The following is a 23,152-nucleotide window of genomic DNA, read 5'->3' as shown; positions in this document are numbered from 1 at the left end:
AGATCCAGTGCAATACCTGACTTTGTAGAATGAGATCTGAGTCATCAATTTTAATTTGGCATGAATCTCAAAACGGACCCCTATATCTAAACTCCATCCGTGATGTCCTTTAACTTGGCACGAATCTCAAAGCATAAAAATTCAGAAAAAAACAGAAAAGAAAAAAAAAAAAAAAAAAACCCGCCCGTACCCGGGATACCCGTCAACCCGCAACGGGTACGGGTAATAAACGGGTAGGGTAGTGGTTTTGGAAAAACTACCCGTCTACCCGTTGCGGGTTGTACCCGTACCCGTCCTACCCGTCTACCCGCCCTACCCGTTACGGGTCACGGGTAACCCGTTAGCAAACCACTACCCGCAAGGTAGGCACCCACTTACAATCCACATGTCTTATTGAGTTATACACATCAGCACACAAAGAACAATGATCGCACCACCAACAACAACGGTCGATCTCCATATATTTTTGGACAACAAACAAGCTGAATTTTTCTGGCTGGTGAGTTAGACTTGTCTTGAAACATTTAGGATAAATTAAAGCTTTATGGAAACGGTATAATATGTAGATATGACATTTTAGGGCACGGAATTTGACAAGAGTAAAGGTGCAAAGTTGAATCGGTGATATATAGAAATCAGAATTTTTGAGGAAATCGTGTCTAATATAGAATCAAAACACTGAACACATGCATAATAAAAAGAACACTAAAAAGAGGAAATATACCATTTGATTTATTGGAAACACCAAATCAACTAAAAACATTTAATTTTACTCAATGTAATCCCAACATACATTATAATTAACACAACAATGCAGAGAGCACAACATACATTAGAACTTGAGCAAAAAGAACATGGGATACATGCAATAGTCAAAGAGAAAACGAATTGAATCAAATCAAGACACCGAATCATCATTACATTTATGGTTCTCGAGTTTGCAGCAGTAAACTAATTCAGTAACATGCTTTAGATCGGGAAGGTTCTCGAGTTTGCAGCAGTTAACAACATGCAATGTGGTAAGCTGTGACATAGCCATCGGTTTCATCTCCCAAGTTTGCAAGTTCTTCAATTTGGAAAATTGTAAGAACTGCAACTGTCGAAATCCATTTTCAGAGCAAACCATTTTCTCACCCAGGTATGCTCCATCTTGTAAGCTGAGATATTTCAGGGCCTCTAGTCTCTCTAGCCTTGGCATGGGGTCTTCCACCAAACAAGATTTGGTTAGGGTGAGCTTTGTAAGATTCGTTGGAAATTTAACATTATCTATTATTAGTTTCCTGCAATTCCACTCTCCAACCAATTTTATTATCCTCACCGTCTCAAGATTCGGAAAGGCCCTCAAATCAACTAACTCTGATGGTACAATGTCACCTGTAATTGCCATCGAGAGGAGATTAACCATGTGACTCATCAGGTTAGAAATAGATTTCCAGTATGGATTCAGTTTCAACTCTGGATTGCCCCTGTTTGAAATTGCTTTCGACTCTGGATTGTCCATGTTTGAAATTGCTAACTTTCTAAGGTTGATCAGGCCCCGTGGAAAGTTTTTTAGCCATGACTCTGGAATTGCAACTGTTTTCAGTATCTGTAGGTTAGATATAGTTGTTGTGGAGGGTGGTCCTTTAATTTCGGGACTAGGACTGGCATATACATGGAGAAGTGTTGAGATGGTCCATAGAGATTCAGGTAGGGTTTTTATTATTGTTTCTCTAACATCCAAAGTTTGGAGAAATTTCATGAGCATTATAGTCGGAGGAAGCTCAGTTATTTTACTACCTCTCAAGCCTAGATATCGTAGGTAAGACATGCTTATTAAAGGTGCTTTTGGCATTGTGGAATTCCTCAATTCCAACACCCACAGCATATCGGACATTTTGACATTATTTTTTTTAATATCAAAAGCCAGAAAGGAAACTACCCCCCTATCCAGTACTAGGATTGGATTTTTTTTCTTGTTATCTTGGTTGATTGCTACACGGCGCATGAATTTTATTTCTTTGAGATCTTTGTTGGCAGCCAAAAACTTCTCTTCGTAGGATTGTTTGATGGCATATTTATGAATAGATTGACCTACTCGGCAACATTTGATCGTGCCTAAGATTGATCTCTTGGAAACACAAACCAACGACCTGTAAGAAAAAAAAAATTAACATCTCCTCCATTATTTATAAAAGAAACAAAATTTCTACATGGTCATGAGGACCTTATAATCTATAACAAAATAAAGAATCAATTTTCAGAAATTAATATATATATTCTTGGGGAAGGTTATATGTCGCTCAATCATTAATTAGTCTTCTTTCTTGAAGTGGTAGAGTCACCTTCCCAGTTTACTTAAATAGTAAAAAAAATATGTGCTTTTATCAATCATCGAGAAAGCTATCAATTCTTTGGTAATAAAACAGACACAATTCAGTTTAATTGACCTAATTTTTTGAAACTATGACCTAATGTTTCAAGTAGCAATCATCCTATAACTATTCTGATGTCTTTTATGGGTGAAAGGGAAAAACCATAAACCAAACAATCACCTGTAAATCATAAGACGGAATGTCAATTTCTCAAAATTTTGATATTACCTTTGGACAAGTTGTTCCAGGTAGTTATTTGCGGTCTCCTCTGCCGTCTGTCCTTCCTCTGGTGTAACAAATCCTTCAGCAATCCATATCTCAATTAGAGACCTTGCAGGAATCTCATAACCTATTTGGTAACATGCTATATAAAGAAAGCATGATCTGATAATGGGAGGTAAATCTTTATAGCAGTAGTTAATAACATGCAACAAACGATTGTTAGTTGCAACATTATCGAACTCTTTTATCTCGGCTAACAGCTCATCTTTCACCTTGTTCCATGTGTTGTAGTCCATTGGTTTATATGAAAGGAGACCCCCTATAAGGGCAAGAGCCAGAGGCTCTCCTTCACATGCCTTGCCAATCTGTTGAGGGAGATTGTCCAGTTCTTTGGTTAACTCTAGTAAGAACTCGAGAATTTTAAAAGGTTCTTTGAGCGCTCGAAGTTTTGGAAATGCTGTTATGAGGAACAATGCTCGGATCTTCTCCTCATTTGTGAAGATGTTTGAACTATCTGCTATGTGAGGAAGCAAGCCTTCAGTTATTTTTATGCCGTGGAGAGCGGATATCAGCACATCTATGTTAGTGTGCTCCAACCAACCTTGTTTTCCTGTTTGCTCTAAATATTTGCATGAAACAATATCTTTAATATTATAATATATTCTTTTCTTCCAATATATCTCAAAATTATGTATCCTAAAACTGGGGATCTTTTCTCTAGAAGCCCGTCCAATTTGACGGGCTTCTAGTTGCATACGCTTAATTAGATCCACCATTCCACCTTATTGCCCTCAGGGTCCTCCATGAGGTCAAATTTAATTTTCATTAGGATAGACACAATTTCACGTGATTGCAAATGCTCAAGGTGCTCTTTATCAGGAAAATTATCTGATAAAAGAACTTTGAGAGAAGGTTGAGATAGAATTCCTTTTATGAAAGGTAAGGCATCCATCTCAGATCCGTCACTCCCTCTCAGATCCAATGCAACTGCAATACAAAAGAAACATTATAAAATTAAGTACTATAATTGGTGCATGACTGAAATCTGACATTAATTATGGAGTTGCTAGACCTTATCAAATGCTACCAACTTAATTAATAACTGATGAAACTTGCAACTCCAAACCTTATTCAGCTATGGTATGAATAGAAAGTGTCTGCATTGGTGATTTTCAAATTCATTATATTTTATTTAAAAAAAAAATTATAATAGTTGAGGAGGTACTACTGAAATCACTATAATGGAAAGGATTTCTGGGTCACCAATGCAAAATAGTATAATATGTATCATGAAGTATCTTGTCAGCAGGGCTACTTCTGGTAATAGTTGCTAAATTTAGAAGAAGAAGAAATTAATTATCAGTAGTATTGACTGTTTAATTTTAATTAGATGATTTTGCTATAAATTAGTATTCAGGTAATGTATTAGTAAAGAAATATTTAACAGAAAAAATTAGCATTTTCAGAAATAAGTTTGTGTTTACCAGAATTGCGATCTACAGTTCTGCCAACACTTGCTTCCTCTATCTCTGTCATTAAATCAAAACAATTTAATCCTTCTTTTGCTCCCTCCCTCACAATCAATGCAACCGAAAGCTTCACCAAATAACTGTAATAGAAAAGAAATATTTAAAAGATAATATAAATGCAATACTGAAATCAGGCATTATATATGGAGTTGATAAATTTTATTAAATGTTACCAACTTGAAGACTGTTGAAACTTAAACCTCTAAACCTTAGCCCCTGTCCCCACCATGGAGGTCGGAACAGGACACATGGGCAGGAAAACAGTGAGAGAGATAGAAGTGAAACCAAGAGAAAGGAGATAGAACACACTCACCCGGGATTGTTGCTGTTTAAGGTTTGATTTGCTGAACTCGGCAGGAGAAGAGAGAGGAAGGAAAGGGGGAGGAAGTATGTGTAGATTGATAAGGGGGCTTTGAAAGAGGAAGTGGTGATTGATTGCAGAGGGACAGAGAGGGAGGCATCATTTATAATGAATTTATGACACAGGTAAAAACCGAGCAAAAGTATGTGTTTTGTGGTAATTAAATTGCAATTCTTGTTCAGAACTCCAATCCTATCCTCCAATTTGAGTTCTAACAGATGCTATCACACACAGACTTTTCACAAAATTATTGTAAGAGAAGGTCGCTTTTTAGTGGAACTGTATATTTTTCAGAGTATTTTACACTAACCTTTTTTGTTATAATGATCTAACATGATGAATTACTATAATGTGTTGTTTTTTTATTATAATGCACTAAATTTTTCTGTTTCTTACTGTTTTCAAATTAATGCAAAAATAATGAAGCATTTTTACTTTCCTCTTTTTCATTACATTATTGGCATTACATTATATAGATATATTCTTTCAGTCTCACAAATCATGCATTTTGTTTTGAGGACTTAGAGTTTGATTTCGAATTCATATATTTTAAATAAAAATTATCATTTGAAGAGTAATTATAATTGGGGTAATTATCTAAATCAGTTTGAATAATTAATGAATTAAATGCAAATGATCAGTTGGCAGTTGGCATTTATGGTTCGTGCATGGCTGTTCTAGATGTGCGACACTACATGTTATGATACTCCGGCAAAACTTGTTACTGGTGCGTACAGATTATAAGATTCTTTAAAATCCACTTATATAATAGACTTGATGTTAAGAATACAGTCCTTAAAATAAATCCATATTACTAGTATTTTGCAATACACTAAAATTAATTAGCATAAAAATTGTTAGTTACTTGATGGATAATCAATGGTTTTTTATTGAGTTAAATACACAACCAACCAATATTATGGATACATTTTGTTTTAATAATCATTGAATTAGTTTTTGGTGTGATCATCACAAACTAATTATCAATACAACTTATTTGTTTTTAATTGTTGTTATATTTTCTTCAATATTTGGACTACAACTTGCAAAATAATAGTTTAAATATAATCACATAAGATATATGATTAAATTTTAACTGTTATTTTGCAAGTAATAATAGTTTTATTTAAATTCCCTATATATTTTTATTAATTTTTATATATTGTAATGGGTTAAATGAAATGGTACAATGAAAATAATTTTTATTCAAAATTGTGAATCACCAATGCAAATAACGTAAAGAACATAGAACCTCTTTTGTTTTGTTTTTTTTTTTTTTTTGATTAATAACCTCTTTTGTCAATAGAGTATAAGGGATCATTGCATGTGAAGCTTGCATTGGAGAGAGAGAAAGGGGAAAGCTACACGGTATGGAATCATTTCATGTGACTCACTCGGTATGAAAAATTTCTTGTATTGCTATATTTTATCATACATGAAATAATACTTGTATCGTATTTATGCCAATTGGCTGAAGTACATATGAATTTTGGATTCTCAATTGTGTACACAATAGAAATACTGAACATTTTGGAGTCGATAGATTTCATAAAATGGACAGATGGAAGGGATGTGCACCATTCGATTCACAAGATCGAGGAGACTTACGAGAAAAGAATAGCGCAAGGAAAACAAATTACATTATGTGAAATAAGAATCACAATTTAGGCTAGGCCAAACCAGAAAACAAAAGTAAAAAAACATTAATAAAATTTTAAATATACTAACATTCTTTTGTGAGGGATGGTTCAGGTTCGGGAATATTGGTGTATAAAACTATAACATACTATATATGAAAGCTTTCTAATAAAATCAGTTTGACATGCCTATGTTAGGGGGGAAACCAAAGAGTACAAGAAAGAGACTCAATTGCTGGCTCACCATCAACTCATGATTCTGATCAACGGCTGTGATTCGACTGATGGTGCAGTGATGTAATATTTTGAAAAGGAAAAAAAGAAATAATAAAGTTGTTCTAGCAGTGGGGTCACATATATAGATGCCATAATGCCAAGCCTAAGCTATGGTTATTTCGTCTCCTTTCCTTTTCTGAAAGTTTGAATAAGTACCAAACTTGACACAGGAGACAAAAGCGAATTATATGCTTATTCCTCCATCCCCTTATTCTTATTCTTATATATACCTTGCTTTTAAGCATTCCCATGATCCCATCCCATCTCCCAAGAAGCTAAGCATCTTTCATTTGTAGATCAGATTCCATGCATCCCCTTTTCTTTAACAAATAACTGCCACACTTTATCTAATTCTCCTTCTGGATGCATCTCCAGTCAAAAGATGGCATTTTCAAACCTTATTCTGTCTTCATATTTATACTATAATTAATATCACTTATGAACTATACTAATGTAGCATACATAGTACATACCATATGCAATATCATTTTCACAATCAAGATCTCTCTCCATCAACTTTTTCTACTAATTGTTGGTCATCAAGAACTCTGCTATATATTTAACCTATGTATATTGTAAAAACCAATAAATATATAGTGTATAAGATGTATTATGTTAAATGGGTCCCACTTGTTAATTACTTCTCAAAGAGGCTTAAGAATCAATCTCCCAAAAAAAAGAAGTTTTCGGCAATAAAGTTTTGATTTTCTTGCTAAGCCTGTACTCCATTCAAGAAATAAAGTTTTGATTTTTTTGGCTAGCTGGTACGGCTTTGATTTGTCTTTTCTTTTTCTTTTTCTTTTTGATTTGTCTTTTCTTTTTCTTTTTCTTTTTCTTTTTCTTTTTCTTTTTCTTTTTCTTTTTCTTTTTCTTTTTCTTTTTCTTTTTCTTTTTCTTTTTATTTTTATTTTTCTTTACTGAAATGAGATTGATGTACAACCATAATTTATTTCAGTCAATTTTTCGTTCAAATTACTCATTTTATAATATTAAATATAATTATAAGGAGGAAGTTTTGATCTTGATGAAATATATAAAGGCAATTTCAACTGTGATAGAATTAGACAAGTCTGACAGTAATTAAGGCTAAAAGTTATCAAATGCATGGAGTTCATATCTAAACTTAAACACTACAAAAGGATCCATGTTAATTAGGTTGCCCAAATTAAAGGACAGACAAAATTTTATTGTCATTTAAATGGTTCCATTCTTTATGCCCAGGCTAAGTATATCACAAAATTTTATTATCATTTATATGGTTCCATTCTTCATGCCTAGGCTAAGTATATCACAAAATTAAATCCCTTATAGAAATTTTTTCACATGATGCATGTAGAATGAATATACAAGAAGTCATCGTTATGTAATATTTGATTTCAATTTTAAATTTTATTTTTTTTAAATTGTGAGAATAAATTAATGTTTTGAACCGAATAATTTAACCATGTTATTTGTTTCAATCTTGAAATTATTTAATGGTACGTAGAATACTTGTGTACTTTTAGTGATTGCAAATATTCTATTCATTAGTAATTAATTAATGCAATGCATTTTGACCTGTGGCTGTGGGTCCCTTAGCATGTATGCGTCACTTAGCATGATTAATTATAATTAATTATAATTAATATTTTGTACAGAGATTAATTGATCCATATATATATATATATAGTACGGAGTTTGCACTTTTGACGGATCCTACAAAATTTAGATTAGTGACCAAATACCTTTATAGTATAGAAAAAATATATATATATATCAAAAGGAAGACAAAGCCTTGGTCAAAATAAACGACCTATAAAATTGGGTTATATATATATATATCTTCTAGAATCTTCTTGATGTGAAATTAGTACTATATGGGTCTGAAAACAAACACATCATATGATGATATGAATAAATCTTCATGCATCCTCTAATGAACTTCCTTAATCATTCAAAAACTCAAGTCCTTGGCAACAGGCCTTTTTGTTCTTTTCTTTTGCCAATTCAATTCATTCAAGAGCAGGAAAGCCCACAGATCAATGGTCCATTTTATTCACAAACCCAAAGGCCCATGTCCAAATCAATATCCATTTCCTATTTTTAATTTTCAGCCGAGATCAACATCCACCAAATTTTTTCATGTAAGTCCCTCAAAGTTAAATATGAGAATAATACAGATATAACAAAATTTTGGATGTCATCAAGTCTTATGAAATTCCTTAAACAAGTTTACCTTATTATTGCACAGCAAGAATCACACTTGCGCATTAGAAATATTGCATGATTTCCAAAATCCTGAACGGGTGAAAAAAAATCAAATGAGATTGAAAGAATATATAAGCAGTATAAATGGCAGCAACAGACTTACTAAACTATAATAGCTTCACATGCATATAGCATTTTATTGTGCAATCATGAATAATATACTGCTACAAATAAATTAAGCAACTGCATATATGCCCCACACAATGACTTTTGACTAGCACATCCATTTACTAACATGAGATATATTATTGCCAGATACAAATTAATTTTTGGCATTGTCATTACATAATAAATTACCAATTTAATTAACTCGATTCATTCCCTTTCTAGAAGAAAATAATATTTTTATTACTAAATATACAAAATAATTAATAGCCCAACTTGTGCAATCCTAATCCACTAATATTGACCCAAGTAACTTGCAAACACAAGAAATAAAATAAATTATGCCTAAATAAGATTATAATTAAATTTGACTAGATAGTCAAACAACAAACATTAATATTTCAGCTAACCTGACCACAAATTCAATAAATTATGCCTAAATAAGATTATAATTAAATTTGAATAAAAATTCCACAGGGTAACCAATGCTATTCTAATACAGGGATGGTGTCACGAAAAGTTTATAACAAGGAGTAACAATGTAATAAACAAAAAATAATCGACAAACATGATTTCTTTCTCCATTTCGTTTGTTGTTTAACAAAACAAAACAAAACAAAAAAAATCCCTCAACCGTCTTCCTTCATCTCATACCTCTTCTCGTTAATTTTTCCCTTTGCTCCCTACTTATGTTAACACTTAACATCTTCTAGTTTGTTTTCCTTATTTTCTTCGCCACTGGCGACTGTTATTTTGTCAATCTTCTGATTATTTCTCTCTTTTTTTGTTGCTCGAACCACTATTCTGATCAAATGTAGATTATCAAAAAAAATATTTAAATGAAGAAATATGTATTAGCTCGATATAATACTGAGATGTCAGCAATGGCATTTTTTTCAAAAAAAAATTCTGAAATTGCCAATTTTTAGAAATAGGAAGTTCGCACATGATATATGTGAAACCCTTGTTCGGAGCAGAAAAATTGTGTAAAAGGAGGGAGGTTCACAGACAATATGGAACTATCATAAGATGTCCTTTGTAAAAACCACAAATCTGATGGGATATTCAATTTGAAAGAATAACAAATAAATGATATCAAATTTTCTAATAAAAAATAGAATAACCGACATAATGAAATTTTGCCATCTTATAAACAGAACCACATCATCACTCGAAAATAAGTTATTCAAGCATTCAAGTCATTGCAAAATCTACATTCAAAAATATAGATCACTGATAGATAGATCGCCATATACTAATTAACGAATTAACCCGAATTAAACTTAATTTGTACTTTGAGACAGCAATTTTGCCACATTCTTTGATGTGGTTTATGACACTTCACTCTTTCGGAATCCAATCCAGCTGTTTGAACTCAGATGAAATCAGTTTTTGGCTTCTTCGCCTTTTTCAACTCAATAAATTTAAAGAATGCCTTTGCTTTTGATTTTCTACACTTCTTGACTTTTTTTGTGTTTTTTTTTTCAATTGGTACAGAAGCGTTGGATTAGCAATCTCGATAGAGACTCCTTCAGTTAGGTGGTGCAAAGGATATCTGGACGTACTGCTAATCCTACTCCATATGTACTAGTTGGAAAAACAAAACAAAATATTTTAAGAAAAGTAAAAAAAAAAAAATCAAAAGCACAGGATGGAAAACCTAACCTAAAACAAAAAATTCGAAATTGGGTTTAATACAACTTTTGAATAGGATGAAACTTCAATTAATCTGTATTCATTAACTCTGTGATGGAAAACCTAACCCATAACAAAAATCAGATATGGAATCCTAACCCTAGTCTTCTGACTAAGACTAATACAATTCTGAATTACAAGAAAATCAAAAAATAATTTTTCACAAAATTGGCTTTTTTTTCAAAATTATCTCTTATAATTTTAGGCCAAAATTTTACCGTAAATAAGTAATTTTTAGCATATCTCATCTCATTTAGTTTTTGTTTAACTCATGTAGATTGTGCTAAGTTTCATGTAATTTGTGTTTTGTTTTATATTTTATTTAAATAAGAATGTCAATATACTAATGTTACAATATATTTATATTCTTATAATGTTTTTATTTTCTTGTTAAAATTTGTATTGATTTTCTCTGATCTCTTATTAAATAAATTATTAAAATAAAAAAATATTATTAAATAGTTGTTTGTTTTGGTCAAATTTTATATAAAAGAAGAAGAAAAATACGACTATTTGTCAATATTTTTTAATTCTTTACACATAGACAACAGATCATAATTAGTTTGATTCATGAAATTGAAGATATATATAAATAAAAAAGAAGCAATATTTGCATGATCGATCATTCTAAACTTATTTCTCTCTAACTCGGCATGCAATATTTCATATGTATAACATCAATTTGAAATGAACACATGCAAAATTTATTATAACATCTTTTATTTAATGAAAAATGTTTCAAAAAAATAAACAATTTGGAATTTCCAGATTCTTTATGTGGTAGTTCGACTAGTGGAAAAAATGGAATTAGAATTGGTTATTTACGCACATTAGGATCGGAATTTAACCGATCTTGATCTGGGCGATACTAATAAGAAACTAATCAGAATCGGTTCAACAGTCAATCCTAAAAATAATCTGGATGGTGCAAACATTAGGATCGGTTATTTATAACAACCGATCGTAATAGTAACTGATCCTAATAGTGCATACATTACGATCGGTTATTATACAGAACTAATCCTGATAGATTTTAGGATCGATTTTTTCGAATTAACCGATCTAGATAGATATTAGTATTGGTATAATAACCGATCCAGATTAGTGTTTCTCCACTAGTATTCCCACCTCAATTTATTTGCTTATCGGCAAGAATGGTGTTTTTAGTTTGCTTTTTAGAATATTGTTATAAAACCAAAACTCACTTTAATGATAATAAATTTACCAAGAGTCATTTACCAAAAAAAAATGTGATTGCTTTAATCAAAAGAATCTACATCCATTTAATATTTGTAGGCATGCATGGAAACAACTATTTTTTTTTTAGGTTTAAGCCCTTTGGCGAATATGTAACGGAACAAATTAATATTTCCTCATGAATTTATACCGAATTTTAAACTTTTCCAAGAAAGGAAATATGTATCAAACAATGTATAGCGGTTAAAACTATAGTTGGTATTGGTTCGTGTTTTATAAATCGCGAATAATTCATGTATAATTCGCATATTATTAGTTTCTTTTATAATTATGTTTTCAAATCGAACACTGAATAAAATGCGAAAAAACGTATTACACGTTGTATTCGTGAATAAAATGAGAATCACGAATTATTCGTGAATAAAATGAAAAAAAAAATGCATTTTTTTTTTTGCTTCCTTGTGGTACTGAATCATTCTCACACTATACCTGAATTTTTCTGAATCACGGATTTTTGACCCCGCCGAATCAAGCCTAAACTGTTCATTCGTCACTATGGTTTGTGAGCATTGGTAACATCAATGTGCCGCAAAAAAACTTTGGCACAACAAAAATGCAGTCAGGCCTTTAGAGCCATGCATGCAGCTATCGAGATCCAACACTTATGGCATATATAGCCTTCTTGTGTTGTGTTAAGTGTGTAAACGGTGGAATACAAATTGGATAGTGGTCAAATTATATATATTCTTATCCGTTATAACTTTTTGGATATAGATACGAATACAAATAGTCTCAGATATAGATATGGATCGAATATTAAACATTACGGAGGCAGATCAGATATCGGACGAATATGGATAATTAAAGATAAATTACTAATGTATATTTTCGTAAAGAAAAACATCTAGAGTAGAACTAGGGTGTTCTTAAGTTCACCAAGTCATTCGGTGAACTCAAGTCTAAAACCTATCAAATCGGCTTCAAGTGATGAATCCAAACCGTTGAAACCCGCCTACCTTACGAGTGATGCGTCTACATGCGAAAATTTTAAACATTCAAATTAATTTAGTATAAAGTCAATCGGTCAAAATTAGAAGGTTAACAAATTAATTTTAATGCATTCATTTTTTGAATTTTTTGACCATTTAATTTTATGCTAAATTCATTTTTCGTCAATCGGTTAAAATTTGCCCAACAATTAATTGATAATATGAAATGATCTCATAATAATAATGTTAAGTGGAGATTATATTAGTCCCATCATTCTACTGAAGGAATGTAATATTTATTTCATTTTATACTAGAATTTTTTTCGGACTTCACTTCGAGAACAAAAATTGAATCAAAATTTCAAACCAGAATATATGCGTAAAATCTACAAGGTCGGTCTTATTTTGGAGTTAGTTTACTTAATCTAGAATTTCAAACTGAGCATTTATAAATACATGCATCCAAAGAAATTATAATCGTGCTACAATATTTGGTTTTTTAGTGATTAATAGATTAATGTGCAAAAATTATGGATAAATAATACAAGTCGGGCGTGGACTTAATAACCCTGTCTTAAGTGCATACGATTCAATGAACTACAATTAATTGTTCAATTAAAAATGAGTGATTTTGATTGGTAGAGATAGTCCGACAATACATTTTTTTTCTTTAAGAGAATCCAAATTCTCTTATGATGGTAACAATTTATGACCATATATATATACTACTACAAAAAATAACACATTTATTATCACACATTTACTATCGGGTGTCCTTTGGCACAGATGGTGTTTGTAACCAGGGACATCGTTGTAATTAATTATTTGGAACTTTTCACCAACTGTTAGATTTAACTAACCGATGGCATTGATAGCCTCCCTCATTTGCCATTGGTTCATTTTGTCCAACAGTTGGTAAAGACATATACTACACCATCGGTTGAGGGTAACCAACCGATGGTGTTGATGGGTCCACCTTTGCCAACTGTTAGTCACATGAGCAGTTGGTGTTGAGTAGATTAACACCAACTGTTTATTGTATTCAAAAGCTAGACATAATCAAAACTCGGGCCCAGATGTGGCCCAAGATCCAAATGGAATTAATATTCAGTTAAAACTCAAGAGGGCTTTTTTCAAGTGAATGTGGCCTATGAACGGTGTACTGACTTAGCATATGGATGTGGACTTCACACGTCTGATGTTCAACAAACAGTGGAGGAAAATATTCGATTAGCTTAGGTTGTACCTCACGAAGCAAACCAAGAAGTAGATGAGAATGAATATTCTGATGAGGAGCATGTTGATTTCAAGCCTTCAACAGAAGAGGAGATTGAGTCCGATTCAGACTGAGCCAAGGCCTGTTATTTTGCTCTTGTATGTAGTTTATATTGTTTAATTATGAAACAAATAAAAATTAATTCTTGGAACACAAGGTGTGATGTAGCATGTATTCAGGAATCAAAACTGAATGAATGTAATTTAGCTTATTATTCGGCTTTTTACCTACTTATTTAGAAAGGCAATGTTATTAAAAAAAAATAGATTGATACTAACTGCATCATCAAACTAAATTTATTTTTATCCATAGCATACTTAAAGTATATATAATCCATGTATTCTTCAATGTTTCAATTAATTAATTAATTGTTGCATGTTCGAAGAAAAAAAAATTAATTAAAATTGGAAATTGGAAGGCTTCAGTTCATCTTTATTTAAAAAGGTGAATTAATTGTTATTTCATTTGTGTTTCAGATTATATCGTCAAAATTATGATATCACCTTCTCACCAGTTTACAGAAATTTCTATGCTCATAAATGTATATGATCTTCATTCTTGTAATTAATTTAAAATTCAATTTTAATGCATCATGTCGGCTCCCTATTTTTCTTTTTTCTTTTTTGCCAATGAAATCGATGCCAGGGATGCCTGACAAGTTCTTTGATTAAGTTATAGTTTGTTTCTAACAAAAGAGGTTTTTTGGGATAAGAAACCGGTAGGTCATATGATTTGTATGGTTCTTGGATGGTATTACATTGATTATAGTTTCATTCATGTCATGTGTTTTGTTGGATTAGAGAAGTTCATCATGTGTTTGACATGTTTCTGCTCATGAAGATATGACATGCAGAGGTATGTGGCCCCACCTATGGTTAGGTAACAAATATTTTTTTTGTGAATCCAAAATTGATGAGGCGAGGTGCTTTCGGGATGAAGCAATATAGATACAAAACCATAATAAATTGTTCGAGATTTGTCTCCTCCGTCTAAAATTTGGCTAGGCAGTAGTTCAAAGAGAAATTGATGAGATTTGGTATGATAATGCAAAAGAGTTGAAGAGGAAGTTCACAAGCAGGGGATTAATGGCTACAATATCAGAAAGGTCTTATTATATTATATTTTATTTACTTTTTTTTGGAGGCAAGTAATTTCTTTGATGGTTTTTTTCGCTTTCTTTTCACGGGTTCTTAGTTAAAAGAGCAATTTGTAATTAAGCTTGAACAGAACAGTTCTTTTTTTTTAAAATTGCTTGGTAGTGGCTACCAAGTTTACAATAAATAAATTTGTTTACAACATCATTGTTCAACCTCTCAAAATTAAGAACTCACTAAAAATAGAACAGTTCATTGGCGTTTTTTCAAGGAAGATAAAACATATAGAAAAAAAAAATGAAAAATAAGCTATGAAGTTCAATGTAATTTTTTTTTCTTTCTTTTCACGTCACCATTCAACCTTTCTTTTCCATTTTGTAGGGTTTCAATCTTGCAATCTCGCCTCGGGGAGAAGTATTGCAAAAGCATGGTATCTAGAACTATTTCACACATCTCTTTTCTGATGTGTAAGTTCATCTTTTCTATCCTCCGTGTCAGCCCGATACCAGCCCACATTGCGCTCATAATGGATGGAAACCGCCGGTTTGCAAAGAGACGTGTTACTTCAAAACGGTATGGATCCAGCTAGTGGTCACCGGGTTGGATTCAAGTCCCTCATGTCAACCATCCAATACTGTTTTGAATTGGGTGTGAAGTGCGTGACGGTATACGCTTTTAGCACAGACAATTTCAAGCGAGGGCCCGAAGAGGTTGAGTTATTAATGAATTTGATGAAAGAAAAATTAGACGAGGTATTGACCAATGAGAATATGTTGAAAAAGTTCAATGTCAAGATCAATTTCTGGGGCCATTTGGAGCTAATTCCTGAGCCAGTACGATTAGCTGCGAAAAAGGTAATGGATTTAACAATGCACAACAAAGGACCGGTACTTTCAGTTTGTATGGCCTATTCGTCAACCAATGAGATAACACATGCAATAGAGGCATCCATTAGAGACACAAGAGGAAAGGGTACTCAAATTGGAGTTTGTGATCTAGAGAGAAATTTGTTCACGGCCAGTTGTGTGGATCCGGATATCATTATTCGCACTTCAGGCGAGACCCGTTTGAGTAACTTCCTTATGTGGCAATCAGATTTTACGCACTTACAAAATCCGAATGCATTATGGCCCGAGTTTTCAGTAAGCCATTTTGTTTTGTCTGTGATGAATTACCAACTGGTTCATGCCTATTTGCAAAAGAAGAAGGGAGAAATTGAGAAGAATAAATAAATTAGATGTTTGTTACTTCTAGTTTAAATCTAAAATTCTATTTGGTTTGTGTGAGCTGTTTAATTGTTGTTAGTTCTATGTGTGTAATCAAAATGTAATTGTTGTTAGCTGTTTAATAGTCTGCATGTGTGTAATCAAAATTAATATTAACATCACAATGCTATATGTCATCTTAATACTTCATACAAAATATTAAATTTTCATTCTTTTTTGCTATATCACATCATCAATATAGATTCAGTTTATCTCTGCTTATATCTTGAACAAAAGTTTCATACATTATAGTTCTTTCTCATCAACTCGCTCAATAACTTAATGATTCGTGTATGAGCTGAACTCAACTCGTTCATTATCAACCCGAATGGAGGGTATGTATTGTTTGGTTTTTAAATTATGCTAACTTCAAATATCTAGTGTTTTTGTTTTAGTTAAATTTATTTTCTATTATGTTTTATTTAGGATTTTCGGCTTTAAGAAATTTAAATTATTTAAAATTCAAATATCAATTAGTCTTAAGTCTTAACAAATTACGAGCAACGAGTCAGCTCGAGTTGTTAACAAGTTGATCAACATGAACATAGTTATCAACTCAGTATTGTCTTTCTAACTCAAGTTAACTTGCTCATTAATTTAATAAGTTAATGAACCAAGTACGAGGATACCTCAACTCACTCGAACTTGGTTCATTAACAACCCTACTGAGGATCTAGGCCCTCTACATTACCTCACTGTTTGAATTTAAATCCGAACCGTTCCATCACAATCCAACCAATCCGGCTCAAAATCTGTAATGCACAGTCCTTACAGGTTTGTGGTTATGTATAACGAACGAACGGACCGGATTTAAACTCAAAGGGTGAGATACCTTAATTAGGTGATATGAATTCGAACGGGTCGCGGCACTTGGAACTTTGGAGTTATGAATTGAAATGTAAATTCTTCATGAAGGGGACAAAATTAAATTTGATAGGTACCTAATATATTAACTAAGCCTTAAAATCGTATTTTGAGATAGTTTTCTGGGCCGGCCCAATATAACTTGCGTTAGTGAGTTAGCCCCTTTTCTAATTTTTCAATTGGAAAAGGCCCTCCAGTGGGCTCATTTTTTTTTTCTAAAAGGTAAAATTAAAGGAACTTGGAAAGTGGAAAGTAGAACATTAGATATTTGCTGAATTGTTGTTGTTGTTACTTTCTTTTTTTAGTTTTTCTTGTTTTGTTTTGCTTGAAATAATGGCATCTGTTTATTTATTTAATTAAAGCAATTACACTGGACTTGATCAATCAAGTCATTAAAAAATAGTATAATTTTGTGTTGTAAAAAGCATCCTTTTAGGCCGATTAATCGGCTAATTAGTCGTTGGCGTTGATCAAACTGTCACAGATTTTCTCAACTAATCGAACAATTATTAGCGTGGGCTGAGAAAGCAACTTATCCTCCTTACTGTCTACCTCGGAATAGCAAATATAACCGTCTGGTTGAGTTAGGTTTTGGCAGTTAAAATGTAGGCCCAATGCCTCGAGCCCGCATCGTCTGCGTTAACTCAAAAGAACATTTTTTGAGTTAATGCATTTCAGTTGTCTGATTTTAAACAGAGTTAATCTGACCACGGCATATAATTCAAAGTCCTTTAATATTAGTGTGAATCTAGTCTGTACGGATCTTAAAGCAAATTTGATAGTTCATATGCATTAACTCAAAATATTCTTTTTTGAGTTGATGCAAAGGATACAAATTCCAATGGCTCACCCCTCTCCCATCCCTGTTAAAAAAAAAACTTTTACAATTACTAGAAGAACATCCAGATTTACTCCTAGCAGATGCCTATTCAGAATAGCACAGGGGCAATATTATTTATGCTTTGAGATTCGTGCAACATTAAAATAATAGTTTGAATCCACTAATTAATTTTAGAATATTCTCTTTTACGACACCGAGGAGTATCCGAATTCATCTCACAATTGTTTCTCAGCATAACTTTGTTTTGTCATAGAGAAGTGAAAAAAATTGTCACGTCTTATTATTTTATGTGTGTCACTTACATAATGTGATTCGCATATCGTTACATATTCATTTGTGTAACGTAAGCATATGATGTTTGGCAGTGGATCGTTATTTTTTATTCTCTGGGATCTACAGCAGTTTGATTGTTCTTTATCATTTTAATCACGAAACTGACAATATGATCAATTTTTTCAACATTATTATAATTTATTTTGTAATTATTTTTTATATTTTTGTTGTTGTTATTTTCTATGAATTAATTTAGAGCTTGAAAAATAATTAAATATGAAAATGTGGTCACATTATAATCACGCATGACATGTTTATTCGCATAACATAACTATCTTTCATTATTTTAATCACACGGCATATCACATAAATATATATATTTTAATCGTTTATCATAACTAAGTCATGACATGTTATTATTATGTTAGTTAGGTTCTATCACATTACATTACATTTTTTCCTTCACTAAATTAAAACCTTACTAATTAAACATTGGTTTGAACATAATAAGGTTTAAGCAATTCTTGTTTATCCTAGAAGAAATATTAAATTATCGACTCAAAAGCTATTATTAATTGGTGACTACAACAGCAGCATTCTTGCACGCCTTTCTATCCATTTGACAAAAAATGAGAATAGTCAAAATATATATCCTTGAACTTTGAAAAGCGTTGCCTTTTTTTTTCTAGTGGTTGATGCGTAAAACAATAGGCAGCGGCATGTATCCTGACATTGAAAAGAAATAAATATTCATTCGTATTATTAAAAGAAAAAAAAAAAAAAGGATTTCAATACCTCATGTTTTTCATATCTTATTATACCTCATACTTTATATCTTCATTTTCAAAGTTCAAACTATCTATCTGAATCACTCAACATGATATCTATACTAAAATATGTTTGAAAATGAAATTTTATAATTTTTGGAGATTTTTTACTATTTTTTAAGATAGATACAAAATCATTGTTTGTGGACAGTTAAAAAAACAGTGATTTTCTACTCATCTGAAAAAATAGTAAAATATTTCAAAAATTATAAAATTTCATCACAAATATATATATTTTAGTATGGATATCTTGTTGAACAGTTCGGCTTGACAATTCGGACATTGAAAATAAAAATATTAAATATGAGATGATGAAGTATTAAAAAGTATGAAGTATTGTAACATCCTCAAAGAAAAATACCCTATACATATAATTTTTTTTAACAAAAACAGTGACAAGATTTGAGCTATAGGGACCGCCAAATTCCCCTTTTTTTAATATCCAATATTAAATATAAATTAATAAATATATCCAGTATTTCTGAATATTTTTAAAAATAACCAATAGGCCGCCGAAAGTTTAGACGGCCCGTTTTTTTTTTTCTCTATAAACATTTTATATTAAATTTTATAGTTTATGAAACGGATGACATGTGACAATATAAATTATAATTACATTCACAAATATTAATAAATTTGTGTATTTATAAAAGTAATTAAGTTTTAATATCTCACTAACAATAGCATAAATGAATTTAAGGTTGTTATTTTATATTTATAAAGTTTATTTATTATGTTTATTTTTATTTTGTTTAAGGTTGTCTAGGTTTTATTTATAGTTTGGTAATTTTCTTTTATTTTTAAGCCATGTGTGTTATTTTTCATAAATCATAAAAAATAGTAAACAGAATTCACAAACAGTAAAAATTGATTTTCTACAAGTTCATTATATAACCAATTCACTGTGCTATTTAGATCAATAATTAGAAATGAAAAACTTAATCGGAAACTTCAACTCAAGTTTTGAGGCTCTTCTCTTATTTTTTTTTTAATTTTAAATTATGAAAAACAGCATAGATGTCATTGACACATGGATCTTCTCGCAAGCTTTTCAAAAAGTAGTCATTTGCTGAAATCATACACTTGATCGCCATTTTATGGCGGTTTGAAGTTTCGTCGTCTTTTTTCGCATTGTCAATGAAGATATTGTCTCTCCTACCTTATCTCTCTTTCTAGTCTAGTTTGTTTACGAAAGATGTCTTAGATAAATACATGTATAATATACAGGTCTTTTAGAAATAAGAGACATGACTTGAAAAAAATTAATAGAGATGCATTATAATAGAAAGATACATATTGATGACGTGAAAAAACATTATATTTTTTTATCACACATGGATCATACAATAAAACTATCTATAATTATTAGAGCATTTATATACATTCGTCTGAAAAAAAAAATCATACTTCATTCAACAAAAGATACTAATTAATTAATTACTCTTCCTTGACTAAGACTAATTATTTGACGCTAAGTTGGCCTTCTATAATTTCAGAGCGCCAATTTCAAAAAAAAAAAAAAAAAAAACGGGTCATCTAAATTTTCAACGGTCCTATTTTTTTCTCGACGGCCGAAAGTTTGACCAGTTTGGATATTTTTAAAAATATCCAGAAAAACTAGATATATTTATTAATTTATATTTAATGATGGATATTAAAAAAAAATTTGTCAAATCTGAACACATTCAATCACCTTCAATTGTTGAAAACTTGAAATCAAATATCTCAAGTCCCCACTTATCAATGCCCGGTGTGTGTGTGTGCGCGCACATACACTGCAATAATAATAAATATAAATATGAAAGGGAAGGTAGCACAGTTGGTTAGAAAAAAAAAAGTCTTAAAATAGTTAGGTACTTCGCGCTCTCTGCAAAAGTTTTCAAAAAGATAAATATAAACATACACGGACGCAAAATAATTAAGAATCACATCTACTACTCACATTAATTCATTCTTCTTATTACATACTGTGTCAACAATAAATTTAACAAACACCAAATATATTGGCAGCATCGCTTAGGTTTTGTTTCTTCTTTTTCTTTTCTTTCGAACGGGATAGAATATGTTGAGAGGGAGAGAGAGAGAGAGAGACTGGAGAGGTCCGGTCCAGAAACTTTCTAATTAAGCAAAAGCTGGAGGCCTCCTGTTCTGAAAATTATGAATTGATCTGATCATTGATCCGTAGGATTTTAAAGCGAAATCAATGATTTAGATTGCAATGCACAGATGAGTCAATACATTGCAATGTATGGTAACCTATCCCATATATATATATATACATATATATGAGGAGGGTTGAAATGCCTCCATTTTTTGTGCCTCCATCATACCTCTATTTTTTAAAACTTTAATAACTCAAAATTTAAAACTTTAAAGTCAAAATAAAACCGTTGGATATGATCTACATCATTCTATCTATGAACATGCAAAATATTACAACATTTCAACTTTATTTTGGTTGTCATCAAGAGATTGTAAAAAAATGTATTAATGTGGATAATTTCTAGACCTTGATTTTTTAACTTATCAATTCACATGAAAGCAAAATTCAAATGTGATAATATTTTATGAGCGTATAGAAAAAATAACATAGATCACATCTAATGGCTTTATTTCGATATTTATAATTTAAATTTTGAGTTATTGAAGTTTTTAAAAATAGAGGCATAATAGAGGCACAAAAAATAGAGGCATTTGAACCCTCTCTCTCCCTCTCTCTCTCTCTCTCTCTCTATATATATATATATATATATATATATATATGAGGAGGGTTCAAATGCACCCAAATGCACCCTATCTTTCAAATTCTTTTTCTCTATTTTAAAAGTCCGAATAGTCAATCCGAACCGTTATATGCGATCTATATATTAAGATGTGCTTGGAGACCAAATTTTACATTTTTTGGAATTTTTTTACTATTTATTAAGCCACTTTGAAAAATCGCTGATCCAATGGTCCAGAAAATGTAAAATCAGCGATTTTCAAAGTGGCTTAATAAATAGTAAAAAAATTCCAAAAAATGTAAAATTTGGTCTCCAAGCACATCTTAATATATAGATCGCATCTAACGGTTCGGATTGACTATTCGGACTTTGAAAACGGAGAAAAATGATAGGGTGCATTTGGGTGCATTTGAACCCTCCTCTATATATATATATATATATATATATATAGGGATGGGCTATGCCACTCCATGGAGTAAAATGCATTGGTGCTACACGCCACCATATTTTTATTTTGAAAATCCAAACGACCGATCCAAATCATTAGATGTGATATCCTTATTAAAATGTGCTTGGAGACCAAATTTTACATTTTTTGGAATTTATTTACTATTTATTAAGCATTTTTTTAAATTGCTGATCTAATGGTCCAGAAAATTTTACTGTTTTTTACTGTTCACATCAAAACAGAAATTTCAAAATTCGATACAAGAAAAAAAAAACACTTCGGATCGAAATGGAATCTTGGTTCTTATAATTTTATAAAAAACTAAAACAATGAGGTTGGTTTAATAAAATCTTTTTTTTTATTATTTATGGTTGCTAAAAAAATTTCCTTTTCTTAATTGGGAAGCCTAAGCCTAGTCATGTATGACACAATATTGTTTTTATTGAGATGGCATCTGTATGACTATTATCATCTATGTCACCTACATGTACATGACCATGACATCACCAAATTCGGGCCGACACGCAAGCCCTCCTTTCGATTGCAAATTCGCATCCTCTGAGATATCTCATATGGTGCGTGACTTTTTGGAAAATCTCAACAGTCCAACTACATTCTGCACAAATCTCAAAGCTCAAATAATACTTGCCCCTATGCCATCTCCGAATAGGAACCCGACACGTCGGTCACGCAAAATATGAGATTGCAAACATGATATTAAATGTTTGTTTTTATTCCATGTTTTTTTTAATTAAGTCTTGTCAAACATTACAAATTAGTCAAGAATTTCATATCCATTTTTGAGAAAATTTATACTGTTACTGTAGAAAGAAAAATAATATATAACAAACTTCACTGTTGTATTAATTTTTCTATCTGAGGTGTTGACCATACTCAGATTCTCTGTGGCCTGATATTTTGTTTACTCA

At 31.4% G+C, this 23,152-nt stretch overlaps 2 protein-coding genes and 1 pseudogene across 3 annotated transcripts in view; 1 reads left to right on the top strand and 2 right to left on the bottom strand.

Moving 5' to 3' along the window:
* Positions 1–23,152, bottom strand: part of LOC144548392 (uncharacterized) — a 72,752-nt gene that overhangs the window by 14,701 nt on the left and 34,899 nt on the right. The gene's annotated exons all lie outside the window — the stretch shown is intronic.
* LOC144548417 (putative disease resistance RPP8-like protein 2) lies at positions 778–4,534 on the bottom strand. The gene is made up of 4 exons (XM_078297078.1): positions 4,419–4,534; positions 4,061–4,185; positions 2,583–3,563; positions 778–2,132 (listed from the first exon to the last, which is right to left on the bottom strand). The coding sequence occupies exons 3-4, from the start codon at positions 3,350–3,352 to the stop codon at positions 899–901; spliced, it is 2,004 nt and encodes a 667-aa protein (XP_078153204.1). The 5' UTR covers positions 3,353–3,563; positions 4,061–4,185; positions 4,419–4,534; the 3' UTR covers positions 778–898.
* Positions 14,810–16,214, top strand: LOC144548302 (dehydrodolichyl diphosphate synthase CPT3 pseudogene; annotated as a pseudogene). Its single transcript, XR_013509336.1, has 2 exons — positions 14,810–14,993; positions 15,364–16,214. The product of XR_013509336.1 is annotated as a dehydrodolichyl diphosphate synthase CPT3 pseudogene (transcript).

Source organism: Carex rostrata, chromosome 33 (genome assembly GCF_964058835.1).
Source record: "Carex rostrata chromosome 33, lpCarRost1.2, whole genome shotgun sequence".
Lineage (NCBI taxonomy): Eukaryota > Viridiplantae > Streptophyta > Magnoliopsida > Poales > Cyperaceae > Carex > Carex rostrata.
The sequence above is the reverse complement of the archived record's forward strand: the minus strand, read 5'-3'. Positions and strand labels throughout refer to the sequence as shown.

Bases quoted from the DNA above. Each gene is read 5' to 3' on its own strand.
- LOC144548417 (XM_078297078.1), bottom strand. From the start codon at position 3,352: ATGGTGGATCTAATTAAGCGTATGCAACTAGAAGCCCGTCAAATTGGA. The intron at 2,133-2,582 runs GTAATATCAAAA...TTTTTCTTACAG, and splicing joins CTGGAACAACTTGTCCAAAG to GTCGTTGGTTTGTGTTTCCA.